Raw genomic sequence first — 26417 nt, 5'->3', positions numbered from 1 at the left:
ACGATTGTCTGCCCTTGCTTTCACGGAGGAAGGGAGGGAAGGGGGGCCTGACGATATGTACCCAGAACCACCCGCGACAATGTTTTAGCTCCATCAGGCATTGGGATCTCAACCTAGAATTCCAATGGGCAGCGGAGACTGCGGGAACTGTGGGATAGCTATCCACAGTGCAACACTCCGGAAGTCGACTCTAGCCTCGGTACTGTGGAAGCACTCCGCCGAGTTAATGCACTTAGAGCATTTTCTGTGGGGACACACACACTCGAATATATAAAACAGATTTCTAAAAAACCGACCTTATTCCGTAGTGTAGACATACCCTGACAGGGAATCAAAGAGAAGCTGCAAGAGCGGTCAAGTGCCACTCCCCAGCAGCTCAGGCGCATCCTTTCGGGCACCTGGGGCAGCCAACAGTGAGCTAAATTACTGTGCAAGGGGGTGGGAGGGTTTGGGGACTCCCCAGGTGGTGCATGGTAAGACCCACCCCCGTCCACCCAACCCCCATGCATGCAGACCCCTCCCCTGATACTCAGATTCCCCCCCCAAATCTTCCTCTACCCAAGTCTCAACCCCACCCCGCACTTGGATCTCCCCAGCCCCACCTGGTGGCTCCTACCCTGCTATGGGCTCAGCCTGCAGTCCCATCTGGGCTGGGGGAGGAGCACACCTTCCCTGCACAGGGTAGCTGCGGCTGAGGCTGGGTCAGACCCACCCCCAGAAAACTCCCCCAGCTGCCGGAAGTTCTGCATCCCTCCTCAGCTGCATGGGGAGGGGTCACTGTACAGGTAGCTGCTTCCCTGTTCATCCGGAAGCCCCCATTCCCAGACCTCCACACCGAGCCTCACCCCCCCCCGCATCTGTACCCCCCAGCGAGCTCCTCCCCCTACATCCAGACCCAACAGTGTACCCAGACCACCTCCCCGCCAAGCCCCACCCCCTGCATCCAGGCCACCGCCTGATGAGCCCCCGCATTTGAACCCATACCCCAAACCCCACTCCCTGTTCTCCTGGACCCCCACTGCACTGAGCCCCAACCAGCTGCATCCGGACCACCACCCCACCAATCCCTGCACCCCCAGCACCCAAACCCCTGCCACACCCAGACTTCCCCACCCCCACTGAGCCCCAACCGCCTTCACCTGGACCCACTGCAGCTCAATTGAAGCTGTAACCCCATCTCCCATCACATCCAGACCCCCCCACTGAGCTTCCTGCACCCAAACCGCCTCACCCAGAACCCTCTCAACCCCACACCTCAATCCTTTCAATAATAAGCTCCTCCATACTTAGATCCTGCTGGGTTAAGCCTGCCTGCCCACAGTTGGTACAGAGGGGCAGGGCCCTGGGGTGTTTCTGAGGTAGGCCCAGCCCTCGCGCTGTTTCAGGCTTAGGTGCAGCCTCACCGCTGAATCCATATCCCGGGCTCGGGGGTGAAGGGGGCGACCTGCAGGGTGATCTCCCATCTCCGTGCAGCCATTGGCCTGTGCTCCCCACTGCCATGCTGGAGCCGCCACATTTTTTTTTATTGACAAATAAAATTTGTTGGATGTTTTTTGGCACAGAATTCACTCAGGGGTACCGGGGAAACCAAGTCAAGTACAGAGGTGTCAAGAGTTCTGATCATTCTACATGAGTGAAGTAATCCTGCCTAAATAACCACTATTCCCACAATTCTTGAATGTTAAAGACCTCTCACATTGTGTGCCTGTTGGCTCTCTCACTGGAATTCTCCAAAGGTAAGTCTGGAAGAACAGATTTATCTATCTTGCTGACCCTCAAGACGGTAGAAAAATCCTTCATGCATTACTCACAATTAAATCTGTGTAGAAACTGGTTGTTTCCAGACCTCAATCCAGAAGAGTCAGGAAAATTAGGAAGTACCAAGTGTACTAAGAAAAGGCTTGTGGATTTCTAAAACTAAATCTTCCGCTGTGTTGCCAACAAAATGTAACATACTGAACATCACAAGCTACATAATCTGTAATTGGACAGTTTGCAAACAAACTAGTGGACAGAGTTATGGAAAAGTGTTTTTGCAAAGGAATAGGACTGTTTCTTAAGTTAACTGCATAACAGGTTTTTAGTTTTTTGTTGTGTGGGGTTTTTTTTTTTAAAGGAGAGATCATAATTCTTTAGACGAAAAAAGAATATACGTTAATCCCAAAAGAGTAGATGATCAAAGTTCACAAAACTGTTTAGGCAGGTTGCTGAAGACTTACTTGCAGTAGACTGCATCAGAATTTGGATGTGAACTTTTTTAGTGAGACAGAACCAATTCTCTATTAAAAATATTTTAGCTCCTATAAATATGCAGCTGCTTTGACTTCTTAGTAAGGACAAAGATGTAACCAACACAATGATTCTATTAGTCTGTAGCTCTATTAAAACGACAGTTTTACACAGACACTTCATAATCCAAAGAAAACAATTTTCATCTTAGTACTTTTGTACTGAACCCTACCTCTTAAGGGCCTCTTTCAGTTCTGGCACAGAGCGGATACACTGAACTGTAGCATTCATGTAACAAGTGTTGCCAAGATTTGTCAAACCACATGGTAACTCCATCTGCCAAGGAAATATACATGGTGCTTGAAGATTTAAGAGACATTTGAAATTATTTTGGTATACACACTGTAACTCAGACAGTAGCTTAGTAAGACAAATCTGAAATTAAAAGAAACCTGATCAACCATCATGTTACATCAAATTTCATCTAACAGATCTATTAATTCAGATTTATTTTTATAAAAAGTGTATTTATTTTTAGTTCTATTACCTTGTTAGTTTGAAGTATTTTACCTTTTAGTGCACTTTATTGCTTTTAAAAACATTAAAGAGTGCTTCATTTTTGTGTACCTTTTGGTATAGTGAACAGAATTAAATTTAGAGGGCAAATCTCCTAAAAGTAAGACATTTACAGAGGTTCCAATTATAATCAAATTCAAACTTTAAAATATCTTTTATCTTGCTGATTGCCTTGATAATCTTGCATACGCGTTTTTAAGGATAGTTGTAATATAATCAAATCAATGTTAAAACAACATCTATGTTCTCAGCAGAACTCTGAGAAGTAATGAAATCCATAGTTAAATTGTTAATATTGCTTTTGCTTTATCACTAGTTTACAGGGAGGAGTTAAAAGAGTTTTTTGAATTTCTGAGGTCCTGAAGTTTACATTTTAAAAATATTGATCTAACTTCTTAAAAGAAGAAAATGGTCATACTCATGTAATAACTGGACCATAACAATTTCAGAAACCATTAGAAATAATTACAAAATATCATAACATATTTGTGCAACACTTATTTAATACAAAGTGAGCCAGATATCAGGAAAAATTCATTTGTACAAAATGAGTCAATTACACATTTGGATAAATTCTTGGGAAAAAGCATTAATCTAGCTACACAATCTGTGTTAATGTGTCTGCTAAAAAAACCAGCAGCACAGAGTATAGGCATATTTGAAATTCAGAGACATAAAATTTGGTAAGAGAAAAAGTAACATGTAAAGTCCTTCCAATTTTATCCAAGATTGATGTCTCCTTGTTCACCTCTATTATTTATAGTTAGTCTAAGTGACTGGATAGCTCTAGTCTCATAGGTTTATATAATTTAAGTATCAATTATTTTCCTCTTAGACCATAGGCGGATCTTACGTAAGTATTAAAATACATATCAGTCCTAAATTACAAAGCCATCATCATATGGATATTTATAATTGTGCAGTAGCCAGTGTTCAAAAGTCACCATGACTGTTTTACGTTAATTAAAAAAATACCATAAGAGCTCCTAGTTCAGACTAAGGACAAACAAAACTATTCAAGTTATTAAAAAAAATACATCCCAAACTAGGGAAACTTTTGTTTTCAAACATTAAGTCAATTTCCCCCCCGCCCAGATCCTTCTCTCACAAAGAAGATTTCTTCTACTCCAACAGTTTAAAAAAGGAGTTTCAAATTTTCAGCTAGGAACCAATGTTCCCAAAAAGGAGACTAGGATATTTTCAGGGTGCACTACTGTAAATATAGAAAAGCCACCAAATAATTTGACACTACTAGCAGTCTTTGTTCAAGAGAAGCCCAGGATCAAAACCACAAGGAGGATACAAGTCTGGCTTCAGATGCCTCTCCAGGGACACATCTGGGAAGTTTGTACTATGGTAGAACCTGAAAGTTACGAACACCTTGGGAATGGAGGTTGTTCATGACTGAACCAAATGTTATGGTTGTTTTTTAAAAGTTTACAATTGAACATTGACTTAATATAGCTTTGAAACTTTACCGTACAGAAGAAAAATGCTGCTTTCCTTTATTTTTTTTTTTTAAAAAAAAGGTTTACATTTAACAGAGTATTGTATTGGCTTATTTTTCCTCTGGTGCTGCTGCCTGATTGTGTACTTCCGGTTCCAAATGAGCGTGTGGTTGACTGGTCAGTTTGTAACTCTAGTGTTCATAACTGAGGTTCTACTGTATGCCTACCCCACAATAAGGTTGGTTCAAGCCAAATGATATTAGTTAAATGAGCTATAATTTAAAATACACTTTTTACCATTTCCTCCAAAGTCACATTACACTGTCAACACTTTCAGGTTTGTTAGATACTAGAAATGATAACTAAATATGCTATAGTTGAAGATCCACTTTTAAATAAACATTATAAATACACTGAAAAGTGCAGTTATCCAAAACATAACAGGAATCTGAGGTAAAAAATGTGCTTACAGCTGAGGCTAACTGCTCCTCTGTCATGTCTTCTACAAAGACAGGTCGAGCTACCGGTTCCTCAGGGAGTGCCTCTGCAGAGCCCATCATTAATAAGGTCATCCCCTGTAAACACAGCAAATATAATCAGACACATTAAGGAACATCCATAAAATACAAGAGCAAGAAAGGTAGAAATCTGCATACCTCTAAAATTTAGTAATTTCAGATATCTCCTATTGGAGATAAACAAACAGCTCTCTCTTACAATGTCTATTTCATACTGTATTATTGTTTCTAAAGACAAAGCTAACCAATGGAAAAAAAAATGAAGTGAATCTACCGCTTTATTCTTTTATATTTATATTGAATTACTGAATCACCCTTCCTTCATGAAAACTAAGAAAAGGCTTTTAGTTCATTAATCTCTAAACAGTACTACCAACTTCATAATTAAGTAGAAAATGCACAATAGGCAAAATTTTAGTATTTTTAAGCAAGTTTCCATTTGGCCTGGATGCTATATCAGTCAGTAGACAAGATCTTTCTACTAAACAGCTTTAATTAACATCAGGTTCCAATTATGACTAAAAAATTAATGAACCACAGAATATCTTTAAATGAAAACTCCCTCTGTTTTTGACCCTTTCAAGTCAAAAGTCTTTCATACTCCAGTAGTATACAAGGGAAACTACTTTATCCTCCTTTTCTCTGATCTTGGGCTTTAAGAAGTTAGGAGCCAGAACTACGTTCAGATTTGAAAGGATAAAATAAAGTTTACTAGAATCTCCACGTGTGTGTGCAAAAGTTGCTAATTATTCAAGTTCAGACTACTCTGAATAGAAAGAAATTCACCCTTCTTTGGCCAAGGATTTGGGGGACCTTGAGAAGGATCTTGTTGAATTTACTACCGTGAAAGCTGGCTTGTGGGTTTTGGACCTGTGTGTTTTCTTGGGATGGGTATACTAAGAGGAGGGGAACAAGGGAGATGCCACCTCTGAGGACAGGGGGGGCTATTTGAGGAAGTGAGAAATACTTGATCTAGGGTGGCCAATATGGCATAGGTATGAGGGAAAAATGGGTTGGGGATGCTCCACAGTATTGCCCAGAGAACAAGAGGTGGACAGTCCAGGGAGAAAGGTACTGGTGCTATGACCTTTCCTGGGCCAGTATGTGCAAAAGGAACTTGCCATCGTGACAACCTGGGTGGCTCCACACCATAGACATTTCCTTCCCCTTTGACCAACAGGTCAGTGTTTGAAAGTATGACGCTGGTGGTGAAAGGGGTATATCAAAAAATGAGTAATAAGTACCCAGAGACTCACCCCAAGCAGTATAAATTCCTTACAATATCCGAAAGTGTGGTTAGATTATTGGAGGAAGACTATCAGCACCTGGTGCACAGTGCGAGACCAGAATTTTACCTATCTAGCCCTCAGCACAATAGTATGCGAGTGCCTTTGCCACAGCTCTTTGATCTACTGCACCACCCTGCTGATACTTCATAATAAGTGAAATACCCCCAGGCTAGGGGAATCAAGCAACTTTCCCCTGTCTGTTCATTAAAGATCCCTTCCCTACCAGACTACTGCTGAATCTTAGGCTACGGCCACACTGGCACTTTATAGCGCTGCAGCGTTCTCGCTCAGATGTGTGAAAAAAACACACCCCTGAGCGCAGCAAGTTACAGCACTGTAAAGCGCCAGTGTAAACAGTGCCCCAGTGCTCCCAGCGCTGGTGCGTGACCACACTCACACTTCAAAGCACTCCTGCGGCAGCACTTTGAAGTTTCAGATGTAGCCATGCCCTAAGAGAAAAGAACTACCAAGTTCCTGCAAGAAAGAAGAGAACCATCAGGGAGAGCTCAGGAGCAACCTCTGCCTTTCGCTGGTCAGGCAGAATATCAGATAAACAACATGGATATGTTGAGTAAAAAAGTGCTAGCAGGCTCCAGGGAAGCAACAACAAAATCACAAGAATCTCTTGCATTACCCCAGGGATTGGAAAAAACAGCAGATAAGCCTCATCATTGAGGCGGTGAAAGTAGTACAGACCCTATACCGGAGAAACTATCCTATGAGAGCAATTGAGTGAGTAGCAGCTATCAATGTAAAATGCAATAAAAAATTCTCCAAGTATCAGGAAGAAAGTGTCATTTCCCCACAGGTCCTAGCTCACAAAGTTCTCTCACCATATTCCCAGAGAACAAATGTTAGAAGACCCAGTGTGGAGATTTTTAAAAATATGCTTGGGTAAGACAACTACATCCTAAAATTGTTATTTAGTCTAAAAACAGAAAATCTAGAAGCCACTGTGGTTATAAAACAAAGCCTATGACAATTCTGATTACTGTTATCTCTCATTATTCACAATGGCGTTCCTATTTTTTCCTGCAAGTCATAAGACTATCACCCCACTTACGATGATCACTATAATAAAACGGACAAGTTTTAAGCCATTTACCTATATGCAAGTGAATTTTTGAGGATACTTACGTTCTTGATTTTGATGTTGCCCCACTCATCATCCTATGTTTGAAGGGAAGAAAAGGACTGTGTTACTGTCTTACAGTAGAAGACATTTTAGAAGACTCAAAAGGCTAACTGACGCTTTCACCAACATCAGTCATTTGTCTCTGAACAGCACATTATAGCAGTGTTAACACTTTACTTGGTTAGTCTCTAAGGTGCCACAAGTACTCTTTTTCTTTTTGCGAACACTTTACTAGAGATTATTCTTTTTCCAATCCTGTGTCAATCTATACTAAAAACAGCAAGGTACTCTTTTCTAGATGGCTCTTGATAGTTTTACAACTAGTCAGCTCAAGTATCTGTTTCAGAAGGAAGGGAAAAAAGGCAAATTGACCAAATTAAGTCACATTGGCATAAAAAGTGCATGGCAGAGATACATTGACTGTTCTGGATTGTTTTCACTGGCCTGCAGTGCAGAAACAAGATAAAATTCTTAACCGAGCAGAAAGTACTGTTCAAGTTCTGTTAATTTCTTAACGAAAATATCAAGAGACTATCTTTGTACAAAGGGGTGGGGAAAAGTTTTGAAATACTGGTTTGTGTTTCAGAGTAGCAGCCGTGTTAGTCTGTATCTGCAAAAAGAAAAGGAGTACTTGTGGCACCTTAGAGACTAACAAATTTATCTGAGCATAAGCTTTCGTGAGCTACAGCTCACTTCATCGGATGCATGTAGGGGAAAATACAGTGAGGAGATTTTACACACAGAGAACATGAAACAATGGGTGTTACCATTACACTGTAACAAGAGTTATCAGGTAAGGTGAGCTATTACTAGCGGGGGGAGGGGGAGGGAGCGGACGGACACACCTCCCCGTACTGTTCCTCACAGGTTCTTGTCAACTGCTGGAAATGGCCCACCTTGATTATCACTACAAAAGGTTCCCCTCCCGCCCCCAGCTCTCCTGCTGGTAATAGCTCAAATCACTCTTGTTACAGTGTGTATGGTAACACCCATTGTTTCATGTTCTCTGTGTATAAAATCTCCCCACTGTATTTTCCACTACATGCATCCGATGAAGTGAGCTGTAGCTCACAAAAGCTTATGCTCAAATAAATTTGTTACTCTCTAAGGTGCCACAAGTACTCCTTTTGGTTTGTGTTGATCACCAATTAATCAACCCGTATTTTGCAAAACATTTTCCAGTAACAAGCAACAGACCTACAGCATCAACACATCATACTATGCGTTTTTTGAACTGTTCATGGTCACATTTATACATTTGTAACATATATTCTTACTGTTGATTAAACACTAAACAGAATTAGACAAATAAAAGGAAGTTATTGGTGATTTCTACCTTTAGAGCTCCTCCTTTCACCACAACTTTCTGTCTGTCTGGCTGAACTCCAGTCAATGCGAAAAGCTGAGCCTTGAACACCATTGGAGGTTCATCAGTATTCAACTCTACACCATCAAATTTCTCTTTCCCCCATTTTACGTTCACTGCAAAAACAATGCATTACACATGTGGCTCATTCTCTCCCACATGAGCTTATTTAGTTTCTAGAATTAACTATGAGTATATAATATTTTACCAAAGACTGACCTTGGGCGCCCCACCATATGTTCAGTTTCAGGTTGGCGATCAACAAGTTTGAAAAAATTATTCAAGATTCATGTTTTCACAATAAAACCAAGCAAAACTATTTCTCTGTCCAATCTTAAGAAGTCATTAGAAAGTTAATTCCCGCAATCTATGGTCAGTTATAATTCTGTGTGGGATAACCCTATGTTCTTCCAAAACAAAACTAATACTTCTGGTGGAAAAGGTTATTTACATGAAAATGCATACTGCACGTCAAATATGTACCCAAACTATTTTGCTCTATCTAGCCCCAGTTACACCACAACCATTGTTAAATGCCTTACTGCTGGTACAGTACAGTCACAAAATGATTTTAGCTCAGTGTAGTTGGACATAATAGGAATGTCCTGCAGCTCCAGTCAATTATATATTGACTCCTTAGCAGCAGAGCTGGAATCCATGCATGGCATAGCAACTGTTGCTAGACTAATCTATCACTGACCCATAGCAGAGAAAAAGCATGGTTTTCCAGCAGTGTTGCAAATCTTCAGCCAGTGGGTTACATCAAATGCTGTTATATATTTCTAAAAGTTATTTCAAAATGTTACTGCTTCATTGAAAACATTGAAACACAGCATAGCTTATAATGAGGCTACACTATCAGGCAAATTTATGATAGCTAAATTGTTTTGGCTATCAGTTACGGCAATGTTTGTCCCTGTCAAACCAGCAAGTTAGGGTTTTTCAATATACGATAAAGCAGCTGTGATTTAATAAAGGATCTTCCATCATTTATATATGGGGTGACCAGATGTCCCGATTTTTGGTTCTTTTTCTTATATAGGCTCCTATTACCCCGCATCCCCTGTCCCAATTTTTCACACTTGCTGTCAGGTCATCCTATAGGTCCAGGATAGCAGACTATGGGAAAATGACCAGGGGGTGATTTTAAACAATTTTTTCCACACAGACAATCTGTAAAAAGAGCATGATTTGCCTGTCCTTCTGCATTTTTCTTTACATTTGTGATTTGTTTTTTGCCATGAAACCATGACTTCTCCTACTTGTTTGTCATGACAAATAAGTAGCCTTAAGCAGGGCATTACAGTCAGAGTGTTCATTCTTGAAGAGGCAGTTTCCAATCATTTTTGCAATTTGTTCAAACAGAGAAGGTTTTGGAGTACAAAAAAAAAAGAGCTCTTATGTAAACCATGCTAATAATCAATTGCACGAGAATCCAATCTGAACATTAACTATACTGAAAGACAATAAACCTTATAATCTCAGACACAACTATCTTTAAAAACTTAGTATCCATAGAAATACACTGTACAAAGTTTTTCCATGAGTTTACATATCATAATAGAAATGTCCAGCATTTTCCAACATACAACTCATTAGCTAGTGCCTAATATCAGTGCTGCTGATAAGGAAATAAAATAATTCAAGCAAAGATTATACAAACTAAAACGGAAGTCAGGCTATCTATTGAAAAAGCATTGGGGGGCTGCGGGGAGAGTAGTAATGATGCGTTGGCCATGCAGAATAGAAACAATGGATTGTTTAAATGAGTTTGAGAAGCCATATTCACCAACTCCAAACAAGGCCCCAATTTGCAAACCACAGTTCAGGTTGCAGGGAGATAGATAAATTCACAGTGCCATTTTAAGTTCATTGGCCAAGCACTGAAATGTTCTGACAGGCCTGGGAAGGCTGAACTGTGAAATGCACACACACCAGCAACAACTCCCTGAAGAGAGCCACCAGAGAGTGGAAGTTTCCAGCTGTTAAAGCTTTTGCCAGTAACTTTTCTTAGTGGAAACAGGGGTGGGTAGGATGAGAGGCAATTGTGCTAAATTGCAACTTCTCTAGCATTAGCTAGAATACAGTGCAGCTAAAAAAAAAAAAGTACAGGCTGATGGGCCTACATTAGGAAGAGCGAGTGTACAATTATTTCTTGTTTTGGTGAACACCAGTGTGTTTAGACAAATAGGTAAAATCAGTATCAAAGGTTTTTAAATTCTCTGTATATACACCCCCCGCCCCCCCCACAGCGGACACAGTCACTGACACAGCAGACCATTCATTGCTCCAGTGCTTGCTTTTGTAGTGCACACCATGCCCCTCTCCCCAACCTCCAGGAGACGTTGATGAGCACAAAACTAATACCTATAACATCAGACTCCTCTCTGGTGTTTACAGAATGCAGCAGACATGATTTGTTTGCATTTTTGACACTGTCCTACACGATACTCTCATCAGGAAAACAGGGACATGTGATTAGACGAGTTTCCTATAAAGTGGGGGCACATCTGGCTCAAAGCCTGATAGCTGCTGCTTGTCTACAATGGCTCACGCTGAGCCGAGAAGTTCTAGCAAGTGGGTCCCACGGGGGTGGGGGGCCGCCCCTGTCCGGGGTCCGCCCTAGGGGCATTTCCTGGCGCTGCGCGGCGCTATTAAATAACTGAAGCAACGACCCACCGGGGAGAGGCGGGAGCGCCCCACGCGGGGCCCGAGCTGCGTCCGTTCAGTCGCTCGGTAACTCCGGCGGCCCGGTCACCGCCCACCAGCCGCCCCCTCGTTAGGGAGCCTGGTCCGTGCTGCCCCGAAGGCGGGAGACCCCGAGCCCCCCAGGCGCGCCCGCGCGCGCACCCGGGGGAGGCCCAACGCCGGCCAGCGCGGGAGGGGCCCGGCTCACCTGAGAAAAGCGGCATAGCGGCGGCGGGCGGGCGGCGTGTCCCGAAGCGGGGAGGAGGCGTCAGTCAGCGGGCAGCGGCTCCGGCGCGTCCCACCCTCAGGGTCTCATTCAAACCGGCCCCTCACGATGACGCCGCAAGCGGAACCCAGGCGCCGGAAACGGTGGGGGAAGCGGCGCGCGCAGCTCCGGAAGAGGCGCCGGGGCTTCCCGTCACGTGGTCGTGCTCCCCGCTGCGGCGCCCGGCGCCTGCCTGTGGCTTGGGAGCCGCCACGCCCCCCCCCGAACTCGCGCGCCGCTGCGGGTGGCTGCGCGCGCACTGTCGATGGGGCCGCGGTGGCCGCGTTCCGCCTTCACGAGCCCAGTCCCCGAGGCCGGCTCAAAAATCACCGTGTTTCCCCCCGCCCCGCTTACTTCTCTGCGCTGCTACCTTGCAGGCAGGGGGCCACCTCCCGGCCTGCCAAGAGCGGTCGGGTTCCTGGGCTCTTCGTTCCTGGGGTTCGATCGTTTGGGGGATTCTTAGCCTTTTCCTTACAGCCGCAGCAGCTGGCAGCAAGCGATGGCATGGGAGTCCCAGCAGTCGCTCTTGCTAAGGCCAAGGACAGTTCCCGGGGGCAGAGTTACAGAGGAAAACTTGAAAATCTAAAGCAAGTGCATGGAAAAGGCTCAGAACCAGCAGTAGGGTGACCAGATGTCCCGATTTTGGGCCTTTTTCTTATATGGGTTCCTCTTTACACACACACACACACAGCCCCAAGCCCCTGTCCCGTTTTTTCACACTTGCTGTCTGGTTTCCTTCACTAGAAGGCAGAGAAAAAGAACCCCCCATTTATTGTTTTAAGAAAGCCTTATATTATAAAGGTAGAATATATCCTAAAGCTTTTTTTAAAAATATTTTCTTCCTCCCCCACTTTATTTTCAGTCATTTAACAAGCTCAGAAGCGTAGGAAGAGAAAAGGGTCAAAATAAAATTTCAATAATGCCCCTGCCCTACCCACCTCCTTTTTTTTTTTCCCAGTTTCCAAGCAGATCTGCAACTTAGCCTTCAGTAACATCTATGCAATATTGTCGCTAAAGAATGTGCTTGCTGGCCTCTATCCAACTCTCAGTTGTCTCCATTCCACTGATCTTGGCTTCCAGCCATACTCATGCTTCTGGGTCTCCAGCTGTCTTCGTTTTAGCTCCTCTCCTGAGCACTTCTGCAAAGGGAGAAGAGACAGTTAATCCCTTTCTTACTGGGGATATGGCATTGACCTGCAGCTGATCACAAGCAGTGTTCTAAGAGTCACTTTTTTCTAACCACTGAAGTAACATGTATCTGAATATTTCCTGTGTGTTGATAAGGGAACCAAATGGTTCCTTGCCACAGAGGGATGCTGAAGACCATAGATTCGTTGACAGGGGGATTCTTGTAAAAGAACGTCTCTTCTGCCATTCACTTATCCTTCTGGATGGCAGAGACCACCAGGGCTAAGTAGTTTTTTGAGGCACGTGCTTCTACATCTTAGTTTGTTGCTGTTAGGTCCATAGGAATTTCTTTAGCACTCCTCCCATTCCTTGGAGATATCGGTCCTTCCATTAAGGTGGTTTTGCTCCAGTTTACCCATAAATGAGGTTTCTTTTTCTGCTTCCTTCATCAGGGACCAGGATGATTTGAAGAGGGAGAGGTTCATGAAGACATGGAACTGGTCACGGCATCCTACTCCTGCTAAGGCACCACGTGCTGCCTTCTGCAGCGAGAGGACATAGGATGAGGGGAGAAAGGAGCTAGAGTCCACAATGAAAACCTGCCCATTATTGGTCAGAATGAGTCTGGTAACTGGTCTCTTCAGAATCTCAACAGGTATATATCAGGGTAGCTCCACCGACAGCGGTGGAGCTATGTTTATTTATACCATCCCCTAACTGTAGTTCTGAAATGTTCAGATCTCATATTTACTCTTTGCACTGTATTAAAATTCATATGGATAAAATATCCTTATAGGATAATGGAACTTTAATGGCATCAAAAGTATTTGAGTTGCCTTAAGATGGTATGAACAGGTAAAAAGATACAGCAGTAATAAATAGAGTTTCATGCCTTCTTCCATAATGGTACAGTTGATGTTTACTAAATATTTAATGATAGCTCACACATTGTAGAGTCAAAGTCAAGATTTTTTGAGAGTGAAAATATTTGTCCGGGTATGTCATTCAAAGTACTTGAATATATACAGCACACAGTAAACAATTACCAATGTCTACATACCAGCACATAAATTGTAATTTGCACATCTAGACTTTATTTGGTTGGAACATACCCCAGACATACAAATCAAAGTAAATTTACACTTCATTAGATCTTTTTCTTCTTCTCCAAGTAAAACCAGAATAAAAAGAAATGTAGCATTTTAGTGCAGGCACATATTAACATTTTTATAGTGGTTAAGCATTCTATGAAGCCTATCCGTTGCTTCACAATCATACCCTGTTTTCCAAGTCACTCCCTACCTTTAACATTATGTTATGTATCTTTTTCAGGCCTTCAACACACTTGTACTCTGAGTGGGGTATGACATTGTTCTTGCAATGAGGTATGATTCAGCAGCAGGGTTCTAACTCTCCAAGTACAAAAATTCAGTCCTACACAATGGAATTGGGAAACCAACACGAAAAATAACCCAGCTCTCCAGATTTATCTGACCCCATAGGCCCCAAAGAGGGAGGAAATGCCTGTCCTGTCAGTCAAATTTCATCAAATACCTTTTATGATGTGCATTTCTGAAGCAAGATAATCTAAATTTGATCAGTTTACTTTACTTTGTGACGGTGGGGGTTGAGTGGGAGAAGAGGGGTAGGTTTGGATTTGTTTGTGCATACATGCATGCAAGTTCTAACTAAATAAACCCCTTATTTAAAAAAAGTTTCAAGTGTATTTTTCTGATTTAAGCCAATTATAGACATGGATAAATCTATTTCAGGGGAGAATTGAATGACGGTGTCTTGTTTTTGATTTTTTTTTTCCGTTTCCCAATTTTCTTCCAGCTGCTCCCTTAGTTTCACCTCATTCTCAGTTTCAATACCATCTTCTCTTTACTCTTGAAGCATTATCTCACTTCTCATCTGTTAATCATGTATCACTAGTTAAAATACATTCTTTTTGTGAAACTTCCCAGTGCTAAGCTTCCACACCAACTTCTTACCACCACCTTCTAAATTGTTTCTCGTGGCTTGTATCGAGGGGGTTGAATTAGACTGTAAACTACTTGGAGTAGGGATGCTGTGTTGTTAATTATTGTATGGCTCTTCAAAATAAAAGAGGCATCAGAGGTATGTAAGATTAATGAGAGTCCAGTCCACCCACTGAGTTGCCATAACCTCATCTGTAGCTCTTTAAGGCAGGGACTAGCTTTTTCTGAATGTTTGTATAGTGGCTAGCACAATGGGCTCCTGATCTTTGACTGGTGACCCTAGATGCTACTGCAACACATACACACTAATAATAAAGTTTAGCAGAATTTTACTATTAGTCATGCTACAATTATAACCGAAAACATAGTTAAAGATTTTTTTTGTTTTTTAACAACAAAGTATTAAGTAATTATTAGGTTACCAGAAACAGTTCTTGAAATCTATTTACCACTGTTACAACTCAAGATTTCTTCAGCTGAAAATCAAGAATGTTTTACTATGGTATTTACTTGTTCATGTAGCAAACCAATAAAGTCTTCAGTCGCATAAACACTGTTACAAATATACACTGTACCAACTTCTTGCAGCAAATTAAACAGATGCAACCATTTTTAAACTAAGAGAAACTGAAATCATGTTTTGACATACTCGTCATACTTCATAGCAAATTTTTTAGGCGCTCAAAGAAATGTGCACTTTAGTCAGGCAAAAACACTATACCAGTCATTTTCAAAAGGGTCCTTCCATAAATTACTTTTATTTCTCATTGAATGAGCACAGAGTCATTACCATATTAATAACAGATATGTTTATTATTACATATCCATCAGTGCGGCTTTCAATACCACTTGAAACATGCAAATCGTCCTGAGGACGAATCAGTTTTCCAGTGCTTCTTATTTAATACACAACTGCAAAGCCATTATAAATTACTGAGGAGGTATTTGGTTAAAAAAATAAAAATAAAACCATACTGTCCATACCATGAATGTATCCCTGCTACAAAGCAAGAGTTTAACAACATTTATACTTTAATTCCTGAAATATCTGGAGTTTTAAAAGTTTCATGGGTGTATTGTTGTTTCTCTGTTACATGCTTTTTGCATTTTCTGGAAATCTCTTGTCTTATGAATAAGAATTCTTTCTTTGTAACAGGAGTTTTCATTCAAAGATTGTATTCAATTTAGGAAATGCATCTAGCATCTACAATACTTTAAACCAATTAAAGTTCAGTAAAAACTACTGATGCAGAACAGGTTTTTGAGATTTCTACGCTTATTGACATGGCAATAATACAATTATCTCAAAATAAGGCACTAAAAGGGCAATGCAACACCCATTAAAAGTGTTCTAAGAATAATTTATATTTCAAACAGTGCATACATTTCTTAAATGTCTATTAACTTAATGTACGTTATCACTTAAAACGGTAAGGCAATATGTTATACAATTACAGAAATCATGTACCCCCGAAATATGCTTCCAGACTTGGTTCTTTTGTAGTTAGTTTCTAATGCCTCTAATAGTAAAATAATTCAGTATGGCTTGGCAAAAATGCATAGATTAAATGCTTGTTGTCCCCATCCCTTTACACACTTTCTGAATCAGTATTTGTAAAGCATAATGAAAAGTGTTTAACACTTTGATCCACTCTATTATGGGTGATTAGCATTAACGCTGTTAAGAGCTCTGCAGTGAAGGCACTGAAGTTCAAGTGAGTATACGGCTTCATTTTTAAGCTACTTCTGCAGTGTTCAAGAGCACAACTCAGAGTCTTCAAAGAAATTTCAGTTCTTCTCATTTTGAGATATCTTCCTTCTCTGCTCAGGTTTGTGTACTGATTTTGATATAAATATCCTCTCCAAAGGGAATACAGTCCTTTTCTCTCATTGATATGAGGAAAGTTGATTGCATTTCATCATGATTGACAGGCATTTTCTTATAAATCCAAAAAGGCAGCACCTTTTTCATACACCTAGCTAAGCGTTATTTGCTTTAACTTGCATTACATAGTAATAATTAATCTAATCTACCTTTAGGCAAACCCGCAATAAAACACCCTCAGTGTGCTTTTTGTGCCAAAGCAAGGAGGAGAGAGTAACAGCAATCTTAACCCTGAAGCCTGTGATAGTTGTGTTGAAAGGAACAGCAGCCTGTCTACACTGCTCTGTGTGGTTAAAGAAGCCCAGTTTCTCAGACTGCATCCCATGAGATTCCATAAAGTATTGTACATGTGGTTAGCTGGAAGAAAAAAAAATATTGCAATTAATGAAGAAATCACAGGAACACTCTTCGTTCATGTTAACCAAAAGTTTAAATGAAAAAACGTGTTCTACATAGCAACGTTTTATAACTTTTTTTCAATTTATAACAGCATAACACTAAAGGCACACTTGCATAACTGTAAATTTAAATAACACAAACCTCACATAAAATTAAAAGTAAATATATTTCCTGATCTATTCAATGAAAATTCATTCACAGTATCATTTTATATGAGAACAATGACAGGTTTCAGAGTAGCAGCTGTGTTAGTCTGTATCTACAAAAAGAAAAGGAGGACTTGTGGCACCTTAGAGACTAACAAATTTATTTGAGCATAAGCTTTCGTGAGCTACAGCTCACTTCATCGGATGCATTCAGTGAAAAATACAGAGGGGAGATTCATATACACAGAGAACATGAAACAATGGGTGTTACCATACACACTGTAACGAGAGTGATCACTTAAGGTGAGCTATTACCAGCAGGAGAGAAGGGGGAAAAAAGCCCTTTGTAGTGATAATCAAGATGGGCCATTTCCAGCAGTTGACAAGAACCTCTGAGGAACCAGTCCTTACAGTATGTGACCATTAAAATGCAAAGTATGCTGTAAGTTATGTTCTTCAAATAAAGTATATCTGTATTTATCCTGAGACACAATGAAATGAGATTGCTCAGGGCAGATTTCTTTGCTGATATTAAGTACACCTCCACCAAAATATTCAGAGTAAGTCTGAGAAGAATATATTGCCATTAAAGGTTTAACTCCCATCATCCTGGCACATATTGTATTAGTAAAATTCAGATCCTAAATTGTGAGAGCATGCATCTGTTTCTTTACAACCGTGGTAGAGATGCAAAAGAAGGTTTGGGCAAAAGATCTACAATGAAGTAGAAAGAGAGAAAAACAGATACTTTAGAAAATTAGCTTGAGGGACAATTCTGTTTTCCTTTTTTTCTAATAAAATTCCTGGTTCGGTGCTGGAACACGATGACTCTTTACCAGATTTTTTATGATTGTTACATGACACAAAGGTGTCAATGGGACTAAAAGGGAAGGTTACTCACCAGTAACTGGAGTTTTCTGAAAGGGTACTTTCCCCCATAGATCCACAATCTTTTGACCTATTGAAATGTAGAAATGAACATTTCAAGAAAAATTTCAGATGCACTGAGTGCTGTGTATACACTCTATATGAGCATCTAAAAAAGTGAACTGTATGCCTATGCTGGTTAAAAAACAAGACACAAGCCAAAATCTCTATTAAAAGAGAGCGAAAAGGATTCAGTGAGCTGGTCTTCCACTTCTCAGAAAATTTCTTTCCATTATTATTGAAGAGTTTGAATGGAAAGTTTCTATCTTCCCTAAATAATCTGTAAGAATGCCTAGGCAATGTTCAGATCTTGAAATGAAAAACTCAGAAGCCTAGTAGCTAGATTCAAGGATGCATGATCTGAGTGAAGAATCTGACTGTTCTTCCAACACAAGAGAATCCAACAAGGGGGCTGACAACTATAATAGAGCTGAGTAGCAGAACTGTTTGATCTAATGTGGCACTATGGCAAAAAATGAAGCTCTTGTCTTAAGTGAGCCTTGAACTAAGTAGAACCAGAAATAGAGACAGAAGATGGTTATTTTTGTTTTGTATATTTCAAATGATCAACAATACATTTTGTTATAAGATACATACATGCAGTATGTCAAATTATTCCCCTTTTTCCTTAATTCATCATTTAGAAGAAATCTGAGATATGTTTCAGAGAGATATCGAATAATGCTCCTTCCTTTTTAGCGGTACCTTTCCTTATGTTTAGGTCATGCAAAAGCTCCCTTACAAACGTCTACAACTACAAATGTGACTTCTCCAGCATTCACTATATGAAGATCATTTCAAAGATGGACATACAAAAGCTTTGAAAGCAACACACCAATTTAAAATAGAATCCCCAAATCTAAGGTCAAGTGAGTAGGAAACCAAGAATCGTGTGTGAAGATATCTTAAAAGAAGCAGAATTACAAAGTAATGTTAAGAATCAGCTGAACAATCTTAAATCAGCAGTGGGTTCTTTTTTTGATGAGGAGAATTAGAGGTCACCAGAAGTGGAATGTTTTATGTCAGATGGAAGGACACTTAAGGCCTAATCCAAACCTATTGAAGTCAATGGGAGTCTTTCCACTGGATCAGGACTTTTGTTAGATTGGGTCAAAGGCAGGGTGTCTGGGTTGTACTGGGAAAAGGGTAGTTGTTTCAGCAGTTGGAGTGCGATTTAGGACCCACCAAGTGCGACAGCCTTAATAGTTGAAGCATCTAGGGCTTGTTGAGGCATGCACTTTGAACACTACTGAGTGTAGGGCAGTTCTCCAGACCTCATGAAGGGGCAATGATTATCCAAGTGATACAGGTGGGATCCCATTACATTCCCAGTGGTATGACGGAGAGCTCAAATGGTTAATTTGGTAGGCAGAAGTTAGGAGTGAGAAAGGTGTCAGACAGCTACTTGGCACTGGAAGTGAGTAACCCTGACAATTCAAGTCTTTGCTATATCTGAGAAGAAAAACAGACACGATAATAGAGGTGTAGAACCACCACTGCTCATATTCATGCTTGGAGCGTACAACAGGGATGGCAGAGGTCTGGCCAATCATATCAACCATTTTGAGTGGACTGCAAGAATAAATAGATGGAATGAGGCCACCAATCTGGATTTTCTGGATCTGCTATTCCAACACAAAGTCAATAAGGTGTTTCAAAGGCTGGCATCTGACAGGCAATGGGGATAAGCATTTCCTAAGGATGACCTACATGTCTCTGGACCAAACCACAGATTCAAAGTATAAGCAAGCAGACTTCAATAACTGGAGATAAGAACAGGGGAATCAGACAGTGATTTTGGCTATACCCTCTAACATTTTGCCAGTAGGCATTCCCACGTTTTAAGGAACAAATGCAGGGTTCATTGTACCAAGGCCAGTTTGTGACCTACATATATGAAAGGGAGACTGGGATAGCTCTTTGAAAGAAGAAACCTTAAGTACTGGAAGGAACAATCACTGTTGCAAAATTGGAGCTAGCCAGAGAGGTTGCAGAAGAAGTGGCTCAGCTCCCTGGGCAGAGGTGGCTAAGATCAAGTGCTTACGTAGGACTGGTACACCTGGCATGATAGTGGTGAACCACAGCACACCAGGAACTTATGAGCAGGCCATGATTACAGTACAATTATTTCCATTCTTGAAAATATGCCATATAGATAGGATTCCTACTATAAGAGAAGGATGTCAAGGAATGTTTCATAATAAACAAGCAGAAAGGTACTGCTAAGTAAGCTGAGGTTCAACAGAGCACTTCTGCCTTGACAAAGTAGGAGCTGGATGATATTGCTACACTTAGTGGGGAAACACCTGCTCCACAGAGCCCTTGCTTCACAACTTGTATATCAGTAGGGATGGAGAAATCCCACTGCTGTGTCATCTTTAAATGGAAGCTCAGTAGGCTGGCACTTTAGATAAATGTCTATGCCCCATGACCTGGCAGGTGTGTTTGCTCCAAGGCAAATCTAATATGGATCCCACATCATCAATTAATCAGAACACGGGAAAAGGTAAGGCAGCTTGCACTAGGAAGAAATTTAAACCAGGAGTGTTTAAAAAACAAACAAACAAACAAAAAACCAACAGTATCTAGAGTAAAACGCCTTAAAATTTGGAGTGTAAAAAGAACACAGCCATCTTAGCTGGCTATATGGAACTGCTGATGTCCAGCTTGGAAAGAATTCTTGAGCTCCTCCTGTAGGTGAGAGTGCCTGTGGCGTTCACTCCCCAAAGTAGTTCCTTCTGGGACAGCTCAGCTGCTGTCAGAAAAGCAGAACAAAGCAATCTGAGAGATACAAAGCGAACTAAACGTCTTTGTTCAGGTGGTCAAATCCTAGACTGACAAGAACATCAGTGAATTATACTTGTATATGTTAACATATTCAACAGTGATCCTCAAGACTATCTCATCTGGGGAAATGACTTTCAACATGAGCGGCACTAATTCCAGGAATGTTGCACTAAAGCTCACAGCCACTGCAATGGCAGAAGGCGGAGGACACAAGCAGAAATCTGTGGCCAGTGAGTTAAGAACAATAAGGGTTTTTAAAGTATATTGTGGGGGGAAATGTTTAACAATGGCATTGGTCCATTACTAGATGGTAGAACTGTCAACAGTGAAGAAAATGCAGAAGTTTTCAATAAATATTTCTGTTCTGTATTTGGGAAAAAGCCAGATGATCCATTCATATCATATGAGGATGATGATAAAATACTTTCCATTCCAACTAAAGAGAAGTCAAATAGCAGCTATGAAAGCTTAATATTTTAAAATCAGCAGTCCAGATAACTTGCATTCAAAAGCGTTTTAAGAGAAGCTGTCTCTACCATTAATCTTGATTTTCAACAAGTCTTGGAGCACTGGGGAAGTTCCAGAGATCTGGAAGAAAACTAAAATTATGCTAATATTTTAAAAGGGCAAATGGTATGACATGGGTAATTATAGGCTGTCCCAGCCTGACATCAGTCTTGAGCAAAACAACAGAACGGGTGACAAGGGATTCAATAAAGAATTAAAGGTGGGCAATTAATGCCAATCAACACTAGTTTATGGAAATTAAATCCTGTCAATCTATTTTGATATCTTTTTTAGATGAGATTACATATTTTATTGATAAAGGTAATAGAGTTGATGTAATATACTTAAGACTTGTGTAAGGCATTTGACTTGGTGGTATACAACATTTTGATTAAGAAACTAGAATGATATGAAATCAACATGACACATTAAATAGATTAAAAATTATCTATCTGATAGGTCTCAAAATGTGAATGGGAGTCATTGAGTGTGTGTGTTTCTAGTGGGGTCCTGCAGTGACTGGTTGTTGGCTCTATGATATCTAACAATTTTTTTTTTAATCCATGTCCTTGAAGGAAACATACAGCATAATCTGGATTGTTTGGTAAACTGGGTGCAAGCAAATAACGTGCATTTCAATATGGATAAATGTAAGGTCATATATCTCGGAACACAGAACACAGGCCATGCTTACAAGACGAGAGACACTATTTTGGGAAGCAGTGACGGTGAGGGGAAAAAAAAAAAAAAAAAGACTTGGAATCATGGTGGATAATCAGCTGAACATGCAATGCTGTGGCCAAAATGGTTAATGCAATACTTGGCCCCTTCTGACCTTATAATCTATGAATAACCTAGCTGGTGAAGTCCAACAACAGATCCTAAGCCACACACTAATGTGTTGAGCTGCTTAGTTCATGTTCCAACACAGGCCATTAGAGAAGGTATTGTCAGTGGGATTATTCAAGCCTCTCCCCACGGGTGTTATGCCCAGGTTCTGAGCAGTTCTTAATATTGAATGGTGGAAAAGTTCAATGTTCTGGATTGTGAGCTAACAGAAACATGATGCAGAATCAAAATTGATCTGGCAAGCATCATCATAACACTCTGCCTTATGAAGAGTTTGTACCTCAGGGGCAAAGGAAAAGTGAGAAAGAAGTATAAATGCTCCGAAGTGTCACCCCACATCAGAACACTAAAGGTCCCAAGTTATTGCTGATGCAACAAAACAACTTCCCTTCCCTGAGTACCAGGAGAACCTGGACAGAAACTTGGCATCTAGAGATAAGAGGGGCATCAAATCCTTCTTGCAGTGATGCCCAGCACTGCTGCACCTCACTTTCATGGTGCTTGAATGCCAATGGCTAGGCACTAGGTCACCTAATTTCGAGATGCTATGGCTATAGTGCTACAACTCCGGAATATCTCATCTCTACAGCTCTGATTCAATGAGACACACCATCTCTGTGACAGCAGTGCACATATGCAACTCCATGTCCCCTTGGCAGCAAGGCACATCAGATTCATGGTGCCAACACAGAGAGGTCAAAGCACTAGTGTATCAAAGTAGTTGTGCAAGAAGGTGGAGGCAGATGCACCAAACTGCTTCATCACATCAGTGTGATTATTCTGAGGCAGATGCACTTCTTCATCTGAAACCAGTGAACCAGGATGCCTCTCTTGTATGGCACCAGCGTTGAGGTAGAGATGACAAAGCATTGGAGTGCCTCTTCTGTGTGGTGCCAATGTGTTGAGGTAGATACGTCAATGTGCCCCTCCTGCCCGTTGCTGGGGTTTTGAGGCAGAGGTAGTATACTTAAGATTACTTCCACTACATGCTGTTGCTGAGTCTAGGCAGAGGTAAAAAGAAAAGGAGTACTTGTGGCACCTTAGAGACTAACCAATTTATTTGAGCATAAATGAGCTACAGCTCACTTCATCAGATGCATACTGTGGAAAGTGTAGAAGATCTTTTATACACACAAAGCATGAAAAAATACCTCCCCCACCCCACTCTCCTGCTGGCAATAGCTTATCTAAAGTGATCACTCTCCTTACAATGTGTATGATAATCAAGGTGGCCCATTTCCAGCACAAATCCAGGGTTTAACAAGAACGTCTGAGTGGGGGGGGTTAGGAAAAAACAAGGGGAAATAGGTTACCTTGCATAATGACTTAGCCACTCCCAGTCTCTATTCAAGCCTAAGTTAATTGTATCCAATTTGCAAATGAATTCCAATTCAACAGTTTCTCGCTGGAGTCTGGATTTGAATTTTTTTTGTTGAAGAATTGCAACTTTCATGTCTGTAATCGCGTGACCAGAGAGATTGAAGTGTTCTCCGACTGGTTTATGAATGTTATAATTCTTGACATCTGATTTGTGTCCATTTATTCTTTTACGTAGAGACTGTCCAGTTTGACCAATGTACATGGCAGAGGGGCATTGCTGGCACATGATGGCATATATCACATTGGCATATATCACCTGCACATCCACCAATGTGATATATGCCATCATGTGCCAGCAATGCCCCTCTGCCACCTTGAAGTCTTTAAACCATGATTTGAGGACTTCAATAGCTCAGACATAGGTGAGAGGTTTATTGCAGGAGTGGGTGGGTGAGATTCTGTGCCCTGCATTGTGCAGGAGGTCAGACTAGATGACCATAATGGTCCCTTCTGACCTTAATATCTATAAATCTATAATAGAGTGGTCAAATACATAACGCATCTAACCCCCAAAGCAATCCTTGACCCTTAAGTGGAGGAAATTTCTTAACTCCGGCTAGGAATAGTTTTATAGACTTTAGGAATCTGGTGACAGAAGATCCCTGGAACAGGCATATGTCACCCAGAAAACATTGCCAGGTACACCTCAAGTGCTATGTGGTGAGGGAATGATGGAAGTAGCCTTCACAGATAAACCCCTGAAAGAGAGCAATATATAAGGAGAAACATGATCAACAAACTACCCATACTAACAAATTAATTGAGCGAAGGAGATGTCCTCATTCCTGACAGACAGATGTGTTAAAGATAAAGCTACTGTTCTAACGTGGCACAGGCAAATTAAGACTTTGTAGAAGACAATTGCTTTAAGCTTTGACAGACAGAAAAATGAAGTAGCAGCCTCAAACCCCAGATGTAAATTATCTTGGAAACAACCATGGTTTCCAAGGAAGCTGCTATTCAAATCTGAGTCCAAAGGCTCAGCACCAACTAAAAGTAATGAATTAGAATGAAAAAGAGCAAGAACAATGAAGGATCCAGTGGAGCATCTAAAATAAAGAATGTTCTAAAAAAGAGCTGGAGTAGCAGTGGCATGCAGCTTACATGAAGAGCTCAATTACTGACTGCATTCAGAAAGGAGCTGACTAAGAAGGTTCTGGAGTGAGCTGATCAATTGGAACTGTGCATGGGGAAGAGTTTGTGCTAATGGTGACTGCCTCAATAGGTAAAGAATCTATGAGCTAGGGAAGTCACAAAGAGCTCTTTTGCAGGGGCTTGAGATGCAAGCATGGGAATTATGTATGTATGGTGTCTTCAAAGAAGGTTCTTTCTAATAAAGGTGTTCATAAAGAATATATATATTACTGTCAATTTTCAAAAAATCCACATTTGCCAATACCAACATCTGTGATTAACTTTGCTAGAAAATAAGCTAAGGAACTGGATACAAGCCTTGTATCCTGGGTTCAACTAATTGTCCGCCAAAGCAGTACAATTTAAATTTACAGTCATATTACAAATGTGGTGTACTTTAGCTTTTTAAGGTAGTAAATCAAAGATTGGTGCCATCCCTTGTTCGTGGGGATCTTGGCAGTGCCGACCTGAGAGATTCTCCAGGATTGAGACTCATCGAGCTTCTACAGGTGCCATGTGGAGCCATGAAACTTCAGATACATTATGCAGGGGAGGAGAGCTCCTCTTTGCCCAACTCTTAGAGGAGGATCTGCCATTAGAGTTTCCTGTGCTCTGATTTTTTTTCTTTAGCAGGCCTCTTTTCCATTTTTATCAACTTACAGGTCATGAAGAATGACCATCTGTGTGGGGTAAGAAGCCCGCACGTGCACTTTTCAGAGGAGAGAGTACTGGGGGGTTGGTCAGCCTGGATTTGATGTCAGCTGTATGGATCTAGAACAGAAAAATCTGAAATATTGCCTCCCCGTTCTTACAGGCCTGGGATGTGAATAATTTGCAATTTTTATATTTTCCAGGAATGTGTGATTCTCTGAGACAGTAGAGGCCTTTAACATGCTCATTATTGGTGGGCATAGCTCCCTCAGAAGAGGGGCAGTAGTTAAACCTTGGAGGTCCTGAGGTGGCCACCTCAGGAACAGTCTCTTTAATTTAAAAAAGTATACTAGCTATAACTAACTATAAATATGAATACACTACTAAACTGGAATACAGAGGGATGGACAACAATTGCTCTGTCTCGATACCAAGAGGTGACTGAGAGAAACTGATGGCAGATGGTGTTCTCCACCTCTTATGCCCTCACTGAGGAACATGAGGAGCTGCAGGGTGCATGTACACTGTACAGATATGCTGGCCAAAAGGCTCTGAACTCAAGTGCAGGGGTACACGCACACCATTAGTGGAATATGCATATGGACAATCACTCAAAATAGAAAGATGAGATTCTCAGAGCTAAATTTCAAAATTGAATGATTTGTACCTCATTTTCCCGAAGACTATTTTCAATCATGAAACTGTGAAACAAAGGAATTTTAATTCTGCTGTAAGTGAAAAGTTCAGCACAACTTTAACTGCAGAATTAGTAACAAAGCTCCCATGTTTGATACACAGACATGGCACAGACATTTTTGCATTAAAAGGAGCTGGAAATTTTATGGTTAATTTCTCACCTAGTTTTTCCAGAAGCATTTTTAACAACTTTTCGGAAAGACTGATTTGCGGAGGATCTTGCAGACAGAGTTCTAGGGGAAGCACGAATGAAACTGGATGGGGGTGTCTTGGGGATCTTCTTTACTAAATGCGTGACCCATTTCTTCTGTTCATCCTGACAGGATGCCAACAATAGCATATCTCTTGCTGTAGTTACATCATAACTCACTATACATAGGAGAAGAAATAGGACTGTTCAGTGAAAAACTAGGAATAATCATCAATATAATG

General features: G+C 41.0%; 2 protein-coding genes across 4 annotated transcripts in view; both read right to left on the bottom strand.

Annotated features, from left to right (window-relative positions):
- USP14 (ubiquitin specific peptidase 14) overlaps positions 1–11623 on the bottom strand; it is a 35946-nt gene extending 24323 nt beyond the window's left edge. For both annotated transcript variants that reach the window (XM_084619813.1, XM_084619814.1), the window contains exons 1-5: positions 11458–11623; positions 8532–8677; positions 7198–7230; positions 4724–4828; positions 2462–2565 (exon numbers count right to left, since the gene is read on the bottom strand). In XM_084619813.1, coding sequence (XP_084475939.1) covers positions 2462–2565; positions 4724–4828; positions 7198–7230; positions 8532–8677; positions 11458–11473 — 404 coding nt within the window. In that variant the 5' untranslated portion in view covers positions 11474–11623. The remainder of the gene's footprint in view (positions 1–2461; positions 2566–4723; positions 4829–7197; positions 7231–8531; positions 8678–11457) is intronic.
- Positions 11624–15410: 3787 nt separating this feature from the next.
- ROCK1 (Rho associated coiled-coil containing protein kinase 1) overlaps positions 15411–26417 on the bottom strand; it is a 182088-nt gene continuing 171081 nt past the window's right edge. The window contains exons 32-34 of one of the 2 annotated variants that reach the window (XM_084620659.1): positions 26147–26354; positions 17956–18012; positions 15411–16866 (exon numbers count right to left, since the gene is read on the bottom strand). In XM_084620659.1, the coding sequence (XP_084476785.1) occupies positions 16863–16866; positions 17956–18012; positions 26147–26354 (269 nt within the window). In that variant the 3' untranslated portion in view covers positions 15411–16862. The remainder of the gene's footprint in view (positions 16867–17955; positions 18013–26146; positions 26355–26417) is intronic. The other variant, XM_084620660.1, reaches the window with a different exon arrangement.

Source organism: Lepidochelys olivacea (genome assembly GCF_965140295.1).
Source record: "Lepidochelys olivacea isolate rLepOli2 genome assembly, chromosome: 2".
Classification (NCBI taxonomy): domain Eukaryota; kingdom Metazoa; phylum Chordata; order Testudines; family Cheloniidae; genus Lepidochelys; species Lepidochelys olivacea.
The sequence above is the reverse complement of the archived record's forward strand: the minus strand, read 5'-3'. Positions and strand labels throughout refer to the sequence as shown.